The sequence below is a fragment of the Gymnogyps californianus genome, chromosome 14, assembly GCF_018139145.2.
Source record: "Gymnogyps californianus isolate 813 chromosome 14, ASM1813914v2, whole genome shotgun sequence".
Classification (NCBI taxonomy): domain Eukaryota; kingdom Metazoa; phylum Chordata; class Aves; order Accipitriformes; family Cathartidae; genus Gymnogyps; species Gymnogyps californianus.
The window spans coordinates 17,703,526-17,717,412 of record NC_059484.1 but is presented as its reverse complement, the minus strand read 5'-3'; the positions used below and the strand labels follow the sequence as shown (position 1 = coordinate 17,717,412).

At 43.2% G+C, this 13,887-nt stretch overlaps 2 protein-coding genes across 2 annotated transcripts; both read right to left on the bottom strand.

Moving 5' to 3' along the window:
• Nucleotides 1-382: 382 nt before the first annotated feature.
• On the bottom strand, nucleotides 383-5,079 carry LOC127022024 (myeloid protein 1-like). The gene is made up of 7 exons (XM_050905425.1): nucleotides 5,034-5,079; nucleotides 4,406-4,538; nucleotides 3,355-3,506; nucleotides 2,651-2,821; nucleotides 1,756-1,885; nucleotides 1,048-1,199; nucleotides 383-606 (listed from the first exon to the last, which is right to left on the bottom strand). The coding sequence occupies exons 1-7, from the start codon at nucleotides 5,077-5,079 to the stop codon at nucleotides 416-418; spliced, it is 975 nt and encodes a 324-aa protein (XP_050761382.1). The 3' UTR covers nucleotides 383-415.
• A 5,700-nt stretch (nucleotides 5,080-10,779) lies between these two features.
• LOC127022124 (leukocyte cell-derived chemotaxin-2-like) lies at nucleotides 10,780-13,339 on the bottom strand. Its single transcript, XM_050905555.1, is given in 4 exon segments — nucleotides 10,780-10,949; nucleotides 11,475-11,620; nucleotides 11,761-11,857; nucleotides 13,288-13,339. Coding segments are annotated over 4 exon segments (465 nt in total).
• Between the last annotated feature and the right edge of the window lie 548 nt (nucleotides 13,340-13,887).

The following is a 13,887-nucleotide window of genomic DNA, read 5'->3' as shown; positions in this document are numbered from 1 at the left end:
AGCTCAAATCTTTTTTTTCCCTTGTGCGGAGTCCCTTTTGCCATCCAATAGAGACACCGGTTATTCTGGCACGACAACTCCAAACAGCATCTTTTATGCCTTGTGGAGTGTTTCAATAAATTTCCCTCTAGTTTTCCTCAGTTCAGGTGCCTTCAAAATCTAAAGTAATCTTGTTTGCCAAGGTGTAGTAGAGTTCATCAATTAGCCTAAGATACAATGTTCACAACAATTACAGGTACTTAAAAAACAGTATCTAATCGGTACCTGGAACGTATATTAATGTTAGCACCTTGCAATATTATGTAAGGCTCAAAGTATTGAATCAGTAGTAATATAAACTGTTGTTGTGCATGAGAAGAAAACACAACTTTTGGATGCTGAGATGAATTTATTTGGAATTTACTACATTTCCATTTCACACTTTTTGCCCTTTCCCCCTTTCGAGATTGCGAGTAGGATCTGAGCGATCGCAGTTCTCAACGTGAATATGAGATGTGATCCCAGGAAATACTCTTTGCATTGGCAACATTCTCCCAATGACTTGTCCCTTAAAAATTGTACCGCTGTATCTGATGGGATGGATGCAGACTAGTTTTACACAGAAGCCTGGTGAAAACAAGAGGAGGGAAAACATCAGATGACTGATGAAGCACTTGTTCTTCTGTACTAACTATTTCAGAAATATGAACGTTTTCTGTCTTGTCCTTTCCACTGAGATAGCAATAGCAGAAATACCAAAATAGCAAAGACACTGTGGTCATAAAAAATAGAGATAGTGGTTGGAGTTGTTGGCTTGGTGGAGGAGGGAAGATAGAAGGCAGGGAGAAGGTGGGAATTCCTGCTTTAGTAAAGAGAAGAGCTTGAAAACGTTCTACAGAACTCAATTATTTGCATTCTAACATAGGAGCAAAAAGTTCTGCATGTAAACGGATAGAAGATGCAGTGTTTCAAAATATGTACCTTACTTAACTACTTGGCTAGCTGCAAGGTAATACATCCTATATGACCTCAAGACAAAGAAATATTAAATGAAAAATAGCTGTTTACCTGCTCCCGTGATTTGGACTCCATCATCAATGACATTTCCGTTATGGAAGAATTTAATGGGTCCAGAGAGCTGGCCAGTAAAGGGAGCGTACACTGTCGCGCCATCAGCACAGATGACATCCACACCCACGTGCTTTCCTTTACCGTTGCGTCTGAAAACAAATATGTAATTAGAGAAGTCTCTCTTGTCAGGCCTAACATTATATATAGAGAGAGAGATGATGAGTTAGCATGCTGCAAGATCTGGAAATGGGTTGTTTGTACTGAGACAGTGTTGATATAGTTGACTGGCTGAAGAATCTATAGAAGGTTTTTTGGTGTGATGATGCCATGTAGGTTGATGATCTGTTGGAGTTGCAGTTTTGTGAATTGGAGGGAAAAAAAAGCGCCTTTCTTCCAAGCCTTTAAATAGAACTGTAGAGTCACAGTAATGTTGCGTGGCAGGTACCTGTGGAGGACATCAAGTCCAACCTTCCACTTGTGTCAAGACGGTTCCCAACACCAGGTCAGGTCAGGCACAGCTTAGTCTGAATCATAAAGACCTCCAAGCATAGAGGTTTTATGAACAATGTGGGCAGCCTGTTGTGGTGCTGCATTACCCCTGTAGTGAAAATGTTTCCTCATGTCCAACCTAAACCTTCAAAGCTGTAATTCTGAAGTGGCTTAAACAGGCTTCAACTCTATTTCACTGGAGGAGCAATACTGTACCTTGGAGCTCCGTAGTATCCGCAGCCATACCTATCACAGCCTCTTATCTCGTTTGTAGGATTCCCGGAGCACAGTGTTGCCCACTGTTCCTGTTGTGGCTGTGGTGGAAATGGTGGCAATGGTGGAACAACTTTGAAATACAGAAACACAGCACATCAAAGTTAACTTTTAGGTTCTAAGTGTTGCATGTTTGTAACTACTATGTTTTAATTTTAGTTAGGTAGGAACATACTGGAATTACATCGCATGCGTGTAGTTGGATGTTCCCTCCACAAAATTTGTCATCCTTTAGGAAATGTAAATAGAATGTACACCTAAGACTGGATTGTAATGTTTCTAGATTAGGGTTATCTCATATAAGGAACATGCTGTAAAGACAAAAATTCAAAAAGAGTATCACTGTTCCTAGAGTGTAATCTGAGGGATGGGAAAAGACTCAGTTTTGTTTCGTATTCTACACCCAGGCTGATGGGACTGGACTCCTCAAGTCCTCTTCTCCATTACTGCCAAGGTAGTATTTGTATTTACAAAAAATCATCCCAAAGTCTGCTAAGATGCATTACTGAAAACACTGCTAGTAGTTAAAAGCGTACAAACAGAAGAGATGTCTGACTCGGTTTATTGCTGACACTTGATGCTGCTGTGTCATGGAGGGGCAAGAAATACAATTTGTTAAGCTGATACATTCTCCTTCCTGTAACACTGTCTACAGTCCTGTTATGCTGTATTTATAATGCATATTTTCTTTGTTTTGGATGTTGCTGTCGGGGAGAACCTAAGACAGAAGGGACTATTGCTATTTGATACCGTTTTCCTTATTTGAAATTAATTAATAACTTAATTTTCTTTCATTATACTACTTATTCTGGGGGGGTTGTTTGTTTGGTTTTTTTACCAGGCGTAAGTAGATCAGTAGGATCGGAGTGGTCGCAGTTCTCAACATGGATGTGAGAGATAATGCCAGGAAATACTTTTTGCATTGGCAGCATTCTCCCGAGTGTTTGCCCTCTGTAGATGTGGCCGTGGTACCGGATGGGGTGAATACAGACGAGCTTTACACAGTAACCTGGAAGAGACGGGAGAGGAAGCGAGGTCAGGAAACATCAGCTGCATCTGTTCTTGGGGTGAGCAAGAAACCTTCCATGCCAGCCTCTTACTTTAGACTGTAATAATGAAGCAGAAATGTAGTCGAGGTACCAACGATCCTGAAATCAAAATTACTTGGATTGTTATGGAAAAGAGGGAGTTGGAAAATAGGGACAGGAAAACATCCTCTCAGCAAAATTGAGGGCATATTTCTGATACTTTACTGTTTCCTTTTTTTTTTTTTTTAATTTGGGGTTGTTGTTTTCCTGCTACCTGTTTTTTAACTCCCTTCTTCCCTCCTCTCCAAGAAAAGCATAGGAAAAGGACTACATCCTGCTGGTGCTGATTTCCGATATTTCTTAGGAGCGGTCTAGTTGTGCTTCAATGTAGGAACTAGAGAGGGTGTAAGATTACTCAACGCTTTGCTTGAATTGAAGAGCAATAGAAACCTTCCTCAAGTAAATGAATGATTACTTGTGTGTGCCTCACAACGTATCTGCTGTTACTACTTGCCTGATCCCCTGATTTGGACTCCATCATCAATGGCATTTCCATTATGAAAGAATCGAATGGGTCCGGAGAGCTGGCCGCTAAAAGGAGCGTACACTGTCGCTCCGTCAGCACAGATGACATCCACACCCCCGTGCTTTCCTTTACCACTGTGCCTGAAAACAAAGAGATGTAATTAAAGAAGTCTGCCAGGCTTAACATTATGTATAGATAGATCAGTTAACACAGTACTGATATCTGAAGCTTGTCCAACAAAATTTTTGCATCTGCAATGAAATTGGAAAGAAATAGTGGCTTGGATCCATCTTTTTTTGTTGCAAAATGTTTGTATTACTCTGACCTTCTTTAAAGGGGGATGAGATTTCAAATTTTAAGCATATTTTTAATTTTCCCAAGTTCCTGGGGTATTTCAAGCTGTTATAGAAAAGTACCCCTGTTCCACCCAAAAGTACATCTGTGCTGGTGTAAAATAGAATCTTATGTTTGGCATTTTCTCATTTAGAAATTTGGAAGTTGCATGATGAGGTTGGACACTTCTTGTAGCACCTGGGGAGAGGAGACAACAGGAAAACGCAGGGAAGGCAGGAGTCATTCTACGTATAAAAGCATTTTTCAGGGAAATATAACCTGTTCTGTTATGAGGTGCCTACGTAAAGATAACGATGCTGGCAGACCTTTAGCTTGTGTAAATTCATCTACTTAGCTTCCTGTAAGCTGTTGCTGAATGTTAGTTAAATATCTGGTCTATAAGCAACAAGAATAAATGACACAAATCCTTGAAATACTTTCTGTTTCCTTTACTCTGGCTGCTAATTCGCGTAATGGTCTTGCTTCTTCCCCCATGCATCAGTTAGTAGCAGTGGTATCACTGCACTTCTGCGAGATTGCCGAGTAACGTCCCCAAAATAAGTAAGACATCCCGCAGACAACAGTCTTCTCTCATTCTAAGTGTCAGCTCTGGTTAAATTCTATTCTTTCTCCGGTGTGAACATGTCATTTAGGAAAGCAACAGCGAACCCCACTGCTCCAGACCCCCGATGCCCTGCTGTGTTACCTGTCAGCACCGAAATGGCCACAGCCGTATCTATCGCAGCCCCGGATTTTGTTGATGGCATTCCCGCTGCAGATCTGTGCCCAGTGTTTGTGTTGTTGTTGGGGCGGGTGTGCGTCCAGCTGCTTGGCGAAAACTTCACGTGCGAAAGAGGAAAACGGGGAAAATTCAACCGTGTTCTTAGTACGGTACAACAGAAAGTGTTACGGTGCAAAATCGGGTGTTTAAAGTGGAAGACATGAGCTCATGGGAGTTCCTAATTTCAGAAACCGTAGGTAAAAGAACATTGTACAACCTGCTATATAGATTTGATCCCTTTTTCTTGAGGTCTTATTTTAAGGTACATACACTAAAAACAAAGAAAAGCTATAGATAAATGTTTTTAATATTAGTTTGTGAAATAAGTTAAACTACTTTCACTTCATGAAACCTCTAAACACTTCAATATATGACTGTAAATGCATACCTAACTCCATATTTTATAAGTCATAACTGTGCACATTACCATAATTCTTCATAAAACCCGACTGAAAAAAATTAGCATTATTTATGTTTGAGCAAATTTCAGTAATTTGTTAGTGTCTGCCTAAAACCACTCAAGACCAACTGCAATATAGCAATCTCAACTCACCAGTGGACACCAAGCTGACCAGAGCGACCAGACTGAGAGCTGGCATTTTGTGGCTGTTTCACCGGTGTTCTTTGATCGAATCAAAGACGCTGAGCAGTAGTTGCCTGGGGTATTTATGTGTTTTTGAAAGCCCAAGTCTGTTGTCTTGGCCAATCAATCTTGAGCAAAGTATTACAGCTCCGGGCAGATGGTGTTGCCATATTAGGCACTGAGGATGTCTACAAACTCTAACAGTTGTTAGAGCTGGTTGGGAAAGACGGATAAAATGGTTGGTCTCTTAGCACACAGTAACAGATGGAAACGAACAATCCCACATTTCAGGAAGCTCTGGTTGAACCGTTTCTTAACACCTTTTCTTCCCCCTCCTGAAGCAAGGGCGCACTTAGGCCAAAACCGGTAGGAACCAAGAATAGGGTCCAGAGGATGGAGTTGGAGGGAAAAGATGGGCAAAACTCCACGGTGGATGTAACCAGTTTGTCCTTCGCTGCTCGTTCCAGTACCTCCTCCCCAAGTGTACGTGCCCATTAGAGCTTTCTAACAGAGTGACAGAGAACACATGAGGGTGTAATGTTTGCTGTAGCGTGAGTCTTCACTTCGGCTAAGAAATACAGATGCTTTTGCATGGAAACCTGTCTTTTTTTCCTGTTCAGCTGAAATTATCACCTAGCCTGGACTTAAATCCATGAAGTCTTTTCACTGAAACCCTGGTTTTTGACAACTCAATTCTTATTAAAACATCTTCAAGCTCTGAAACAAACAGCTGCAAACCCAAGTTGCATGGCATAACTGATATGGAGTTAAAAAATTATAGGTTTGAAATGATTCATTTAGTATCTGCTTGATTTCAGCTATTGTACTATTATGCAGGCTCCTTAGTGTCTCTTTTAATACTTCAGTTTGATTTTTTTTTTTTTTGCGCTACCTGCAGAAAAGCATTAGATTTTCTTTACGGACATGTCTTAGTTAATATGAAATTTAAAGGAGTCATGGCACTTTCACATAAACTATCTGATATTCCAAGTTACAGAAACCTCTGGAAGTCCTGCAGGTTTTATTCAGAGGAGAAACAGATGGCTCTCTGCCCCACGTCTAGTTTGCAAAGAGCGTCTGTACATTGTGTGTTCTGAAAATCTCCATGGAACAAGCAGCTGGAGACAAATTTTTCGCTTGTGGTTCCAAGCTTTTTTTACAGTCAATATTTAACCCCCAAACAATCTTTTAGCCCTCCCTGGGGTTATTACAAGTGGCGTTGCTGATTTTATCCCTGCTGCTTTCTCCCCCATCCTGCCAGAAGGAACTGCTGTTTTTCATACTCATAGCCACCAAACAAATATTTATATAAATGTTATGTCCCCTCAGTCTAGTTTTGATGGTGCTTTTGGTTGTAATTTGCTCAATATAATGGAGTCTAGGCTTACAAATGATACAAGGTGCTGGTAAGAGCTCTTAGTGGGTATTCAGGATTTGGGGATGCTGCTTACCCCTGAACTGAAAGACGGGGTACGTGGGTTTGTGTGACCCTTGCCAGAAACAGCGTTCGTCGCTACAAGCTGGGAGAGCTTGTGTAATATTCTTTCCAGCTTTCCAGGCTTATTCACTTTCATTTAGCCCAAGCTTTCCACAAACCCCCTCAGCTCTCCTTAGCAGAGAGAATCAGCAAGGGAGGTGGTATGGGTGGCATCTTTCAATGAAGATTTCATAGCATAGAAGTAGTAAAGTATTTACGAGCTTGGCTAGCTTGATACCAGCTGCTGTAAGCTTTTTTCCCTACTGGAAACAAAACCATTTAAAAATAAAAACTTTATTTGGGTGGTGCCTGGCCGTTCCCAGTTGAGGGGTCTCCAGCGGGGTTTCTGCAATAATGATCTCTCTCAACCGGATTTTATTTCTGATTTATTCCTGACTGCCAGTTTGCACTAGTAGAGTTTTAAATATCTCATTATATAAATTGTACCTGGGGCAGACCTGCCTTGAAAAGCTAATGATTTTTATAGACTTTTGTGAACTCACATGCTCCTAATTTTACCAAGGAAGGAATCGCAGCACCTCGATCCGCTCTACAAAGTCTTGCGAAGGAAAGGCTGGGTGTAAAGCCAGCCAAGCTGGTAGGCACGAGGAGAGAAGTACAACTGTGTTATAGGTGCGCAGGCGCTGAAGCAGCTTTTCTCCAAGTCCTGTTTTGCAGCCTGCTACTTTGTAAAATGGCTCTAAGATACCCGGTCTTTGCGATTATTTCCATCTCATTTGTGTTACAGAGCTGACTCCAAATGCTCGTAGCTGTGTACATTTTTTATATTTTCTCCATGAGAGATCTTAACAGCATTGTATCTTGCTCTGTTCTTTCCAAAATATGTCAAAATGTCATTTGCTACAATAATATATCTAATACACTTCTGGTAAAGTATTCCTAATAGAACAGTTTTCAAATGTATGATATTGCAGATGAGATTTCTTAGTGCGCTCCCCATCTCTCCTGGGCGAGCTGGAAGGTGCAGACCTCTCACCTTGGGCACGAAGAAGCTCTGAACCGAAGTTGGTGGGATTCCTGTTGTGTTGGGCAACGGAGATGTTAGTCTAACAGTTGGTAGGTGCAGTTGTGAAAGACACGAATCGGTCACTTGGCACACACCAACAGAAGGATATGGAACAACCAGCCGGCGTTGCACAGCCCCTGGGAGCTGCAGTTGCACCATTTCCTTCCCTGCGGTGGGGAGCGGGCAAGGAGATGGAGAGGAGCCAGCGTGCAGGGCTGCGAGGAGCGCACCGAGAGCAGGCGGGCTGGCTTGGGAAGGGCTGACTTCTTTCTCTTGCGTGAATGGTGCGAGTTCCCCGTCTTGCCCCTTTTACGTCAGTAGTAACTTCCCTGGCTGTGTAAGTCCCTTCGAGGTCTTCTTCTGGGCTGAGCAAGAGTGCAGCAGGCAAATGCGGGTGTTTGGGCTGCTATCAACAGGCAGGGAATGAGTTAAGCCTGATGCTGTCCAGGAGAAATCCCTGCTTTGCTATTCAGCCTTTCCAAAGATACTGTGACTCTGCCGCGTAAATTATGTAGTGAATTATTAAGAACCTTGAAAGCTGTTTCTCTGAAAAATGAATAATATTCTTTGTGCCTAGTCATTATAAAATGAAATAAGTTTTAAAAATTAACTGTAGAAGAATTTACTGGTGCAATTAGCAGCACAGGCTTTCATGGTGAAAATCAAGCTGGCACAACGTAAAACAAATGACACTCCCTATTTATTCAGACTTCTGATCATTGACAAGGCTGAGATAAGAGGAATTTTCCCTCAACGAGTAACTAAGCTTTGTCTACACGGCTTATATTGCAGTATCGCCGGAAAATCAGCAGGTTGCGCTAGCCGATCAGCCAAAAGGCATGGTTGGGCATGTCATTTTAAGTAGATAGCAGGCTGTAGGAGATCGGAGTATGTTGGCTTTCTTCTTTGCTAAGTATGAGCTGAAGATGAAGCTGAAGTTGTGCTGGTGCACAGCACGGATTGAAGACTCCATCTCGAATTTATTTTGCCTTTATTAAAATACTTGCTAAGCCGAAGTTAGGCAGGTTTTAATGAAGAGGATTGAGGAACACAAAATCTTTTTGCTACCTATGTCCTATCTTATGGGGAGGACAAAGCTCTGGCTGAATCCTCCAAAAGTCCTTTAATGCTCGGGGAAATAGAAGGCTATAGAGTAGATTTGGGTTGCAGCCTTAGGCAGTTAGCTTGGGACCTTGTGGTACAAATTATAAAATAAAAGGGATAGCAAGGAAAAGGATCCCCGCAGAACTGGTGCAGAAACAAAGCAATTCTGCATGGCCCGAGTTTGCTAACTCTTTTCTGAAAAGCCTAGTTGCCCCTGTTACTTCCCCCAGCACCCTTTCCCCTCACCTTGAGTATTTCTAGAACTGTGTATTTTACCAGCCCTTTCTTTCCTTCCCAGACTCAGCTACAAATTGTACTTTCCCTTCCTCTGCAGCCAGTTATTTTTTTACTAGACTGAAAAGATAAAGCTGGATTTACTTATCCCGTTTGCCCCACCTGCCCTGTAACCTAAAAGAGAAAGTGGTATTTACTTTTTCTTCTCTGCTGCTGGGTGACAGCCCCAGCTAAAACTGGAAGTTTTAGCATTTGCCCTGTACCTCTCTCAGGCACCTGCAGGAGCATCCCGCATCCCTGCACCAAAGCACTGCACCTCCCTGCGCTGCTGGAAAAACTCAGATTAAGTAATAGCTCCCTGAAAAGGTTTGGGAAACCAGTCTGTGGGGACACACCAGAAAAGCGCTGAGCTCTTGTCATTAATGTACAGGTGAAAATGTTACTTGTAGAGGAGGAAAGCTGGTGCCTTGGCTGGAGGCTCAGAGCCCTGCTCAGTCAGCAAGGTCAGCTCAGTCTTTTGTTAGGATTTGCATGGAGAAGTGGGGGCTTGATTGGCACCTTCCCTTTTCAAATGTAGGAAGTTGATAAATGGGTGAAAACCTGGGATTTTAAGCAAGTGAAACTTAGGTGGGAGTCTTTCTTTTCTGTGGGCAACCAACTTCATGACAAAAATTAAAAAAAAAAATTGGTCAAAACCGGAGAACACTGGGGACTTTTGCTGAAATGTTTCTGCTTTCAGTATAAGGAAAAGGGTTTTTTTCCACAGCAAACTCAATTGTATTGACTCGCCTTCAATGTCTACTTGCTATCTGCCCCTGCAGGTTGGGGCTGTATATGTATAGGGATGTGCTGGTTTTTCATTCACAGCAAAATTAAAGTGGTTCCTGGGGAAGGCGAATGGGACGCAGCAGGGTAAGCACTTTTCACAGATGTAGCAAATATCTTTCTGTAGTTTCTTAGAAGAAACAAATCTGCTGTCAGGACATACGCAGCTCCCACTGAAGCAGCTTCCCTGCTTATCCGAGGCTGCAGTTGGGTTAGTAAATATGTGAGCCTGCAGCATTTGTAGAGCACTTTTAGCCCTTGAGACTCCCAGTAGCATGTTGGTAGCCTTGGCCTGAAAAGCCCTGTCCTGTTAACAAGAACTTGTTGTCCCGGGAAAGTTTTCAGCTGATTTACTAATGGAAAGAAATGCCTCACTTGGACAAAAAGAAACCTGGGTGTGCCAAGGCAATCCTGCAGCAGGAGTCTGGGGAAAAGGAATGAGTTACTTCATTAATGTTGTTTTATGTTTTTGGTCATGGGCCCCAGGAAAGATTCGGTTTTCAGCTTTATACAGGTTTTTTTCTCCCCAGTTGCATTAAAAAAGCAGATCCCAGCCCAAAGTCTGCGACAGCACCAAAGAAATCCAAAGCAATTTGTAGTGAAGCAGCCCTTTAATAATGTGATTTTCCATATGCAAGCACAAGTGAAACTTCTGGCTTGTTGAAGAAATCTTCGTGTTTGGCTGCAAAGAGAGCAGAGCAGTCCAAGACGAGTGAGCTGCAGCACGGCTCACTGCGGTGCTGCTGAGCGTCGAGGATCCACCACCTCCCAGCCACTCGTCTGTTCCTCACTGCTTCAGCCTTCTTCATCTACGAGCGTAGTGATGTGCCGGATACGATAGCAGCTTTAAACCATGTGTTATACCTTACTCTGGGTCTGTTTATGTTCAGATAACCACCAGCGTTTTGTTCATGGATACTTTTGAGGCAGAACAACTGTTTGAGGCTCAGGGGCTTCCACTTTACCAGAGCAACTACCTATGCCCAGGCAACTTAATGAATACCCAAGTGGGGGGCTGAAGGCTTTGCCCCTGATGTGCAGCTGCTCGTTTACAGGTTGGGAGTAGGATCTGTTAAGTCACAGTTCTGGATATGGACATGGGACACAATTCCTCGGTAGACCCTTCGCATGGGCAGCAGGACGCCGATTTTCTCTCCCTTCTTGATGGGGGGGCCGCTGTACTTGACGGGTTTGATGTAAAACATCTTAACGCAGAATCCTGTTAACAGGGGAGAGAGAAGAGGGGGAAACTGTCGCTCCTATGAAATGGTTTAAAAGCCTGGCGAAGTCATAAAGTTCAGTAGCAAAACACAAATAACAATAAAATAAGAGATTCAGCAGCAGAAAAAGTTACAGAAAATGCTGTGATGCTCCTACAGCATCAAGAAGAGAGAACGGGAAAAGAACTAAATTAATATGGAGGAGGGTGGGGAGGGGGATTAAGGGGGGGGAAAACTGCATGAGCAAGTCAGAGGCTGTTCCTTTAATTATCCAAAATGTGCAAAGGGACCAGCTTCATCCTTTGACTTTTTTAACAGAGGTGAAATGCTGTAATCCTTTCAATCAATTTTCCTGCACTGACAGAACCTGGATTTCAAAGTTACAGTTTTCACTTGGATTCACATGCAACCACACTGCAGTTTGGGTTGGATTCATTATTTTTGGCTCAGTTTAAAGCTCTATAAATGAATTGGAGTGTTTTGCAATCAGGCTTTGCAAGACGCATGTCTCTCAGCTCTGGTACCTGATCCTGAAAGCTGGACTCCGTGGTTGATGGCATTGCCGTTTCCATAGGGCCTGGCTTGTCTGTCAATCTTCCCCACGAAGGGTGCTTACACCACCGAGCCATCCTCGCATGCCACGTCCACTCCCCTGTGCGTCCTCCCTCCTCTGAAAAAGAGCGAGGCGGGTTAGCCCGCGGCAGAGCGCCTTGCCAGCTAGAAACCCTCCTCTCGCCCATTTTTTTCATGCTTATTTCTATTTTAAGAAAGTTTCAAGTGCAGCAGCCTCCCATCATCCCAGCCCAGGACCTGGGGTCGTTGTATCCACCGCAGCCCCGCGAGTTGCAGCCTCTGATTTTATTTGCAGGTTGACCTGAGCAGATTTTCGCCCATTGTGCTGCAGTAGCTAGAAAAGAAGAAAAGAGAAGAACAGAAGATGAAACCCACAAGCTAGAAAGGGGATTTCCCAGCCCGTGTTGTTTAATCAATAGCAAGGTCCCTTTGGACTTTGCTGTAACCATGGATCAGGCTTCAAGGAACTAGAAAGTTGTGCATCATTTAATGCAAGTTGATTTTAAGGATGCAACGAAGCAGCATTTTTTTGTTTTATGCTTTGTCCAGTGACATCTGAGGCTACTTAAAGCAGCAACTTCAAAGCAAAAATGCAGAACAAATAGATCTGGAAGGGACATCATGGAGTGACCTGCTCCCCTCCCATTGCTCAGGGCAGACGTGCTGCATTCACACAGCAGGCGTGGAGCTGGAGCTACGGGATGTCTCTGCCTGGAAGGTGACCTGAGCCTCCCAGGATCTTGGGATACTGAACTGTAACTGTAAAAAATAGGGCTGAGAGAGACCCACCAAGTCCATTCCTATTCCCTAATGTGGGATCCAGTCAAAAATACAAGCTGTCATCTACCTTTTACTAATTGCATTTCTATCTCCCAGTGTTTCTATATCCCTGTTTCAAAGTAGCAGCCAGTAGGGTAACACCCGCATATTTCTTATTCCAGACTCCAGCTATCATCACCCACACTCAAACCCGTGCTGATCCTACGGCCCTGGCGACCTCTGAGAGAGGGAAGGCATTTATAGGGGAGAAAGGAAAGGCAACCCCTGAGCTGGTACCTTCACCAAGCCTCTAACAGCCCTGCTCCCCCCACCAAAACTACGAGGGTTTCCCGTGGGATGCTTTAGCAAGAACGGGGCTGGTCTAGCAAGAAGCAATGAGTTGAGGTTTATTCGCGTGTGCGAACAGCTCGGCAGGCACCATCCCCGTTGGGCTCTGGGAGTACACGCAAACAGGGGAAATGATGTGCTGGCACTGAAGGTCTGGTGCTAAAGGGGTGCAGGAAATCTCTAATGACTTCCTCAAGCAAAACAGCCCTTTGTTCTAGGTAGTCTTCATTTATTTTAATGAATTGTGTATTCTTTGTGAAATCAAAGGTGATGACATTAAACACAGAAACATCTCTGGAAACACTCTATGCTCAGCGGGCTGATCTTTAAGTAAAAGGCTTTTAAGAAAACATGCGTGCTGTTAGTAATTGATATGCCTCAGCTGATTCTTTCTTATTCAGTCAACATTACTCCAACAAAATTTTGCCACAACTCTTTACCATATCTAAAAAGGATTTTTCCTTGGAGGTTTCTATGCAATGTGAGAGGGGTTATTTTCAAAAGCAAAAAATGGCAGAGAACAGATCAGTTCCTAAACCCTTACAGATACACTTCATTAAAAAAAACAGACAAACAAACAAACAAAAAAACAAAATAGAGGAAGAAAAAGAAGGCAGGTTACAATGAGCAAGGTTTTCTAAAATTCAGCTAACTCACCACTGGAGATCGCAATCGCGAGGACGACTGCTGTGACTCCGTGCATTTTCATGTGCCTTGAGAGCTCTGCTTTCAAAGTGAAAGGTCTAAAATACTTTGCTTTCTATTTATACATCCTAACAGAGGCTGTATCCAAATTTTTCCAGCCAATCAGAAAATTGATGTGGCCTCAGTTCTTTGGCTCGCCGATTCAGGCCAACAGCAAGAACTGACAGCAGCCCTCGAGGTGTACCATCAGCCTGGCTAATTGGCGGTGTAGCGGCTCCAACTTATTTAGCAATAGCAGCTACGTCATTTTGTTTGGTTTTGTTTACAACAAACCCATGAATATTAAACCCGAATTTTAGGGACAATTTGTAACTATTCCTGCCCGTTGCACAATCCTGAAGTTTAGCAAGATAACTTGGGTGGAGAAGGGGAAAAGAGTTCAAATGAACCTAAAAAAATATCTGGGCAGATGGATACCTTGCCCTCCCATCATGGCTGTTGCTTCACGGAAGGAAGTTCAGCCAGGTGGACGCAGCTCTGTGCCACGCATCACACCCAACCTCATACTGGAAAAATCTGATTAGGTGATCTGTGAGATGAGACCCTTGCACC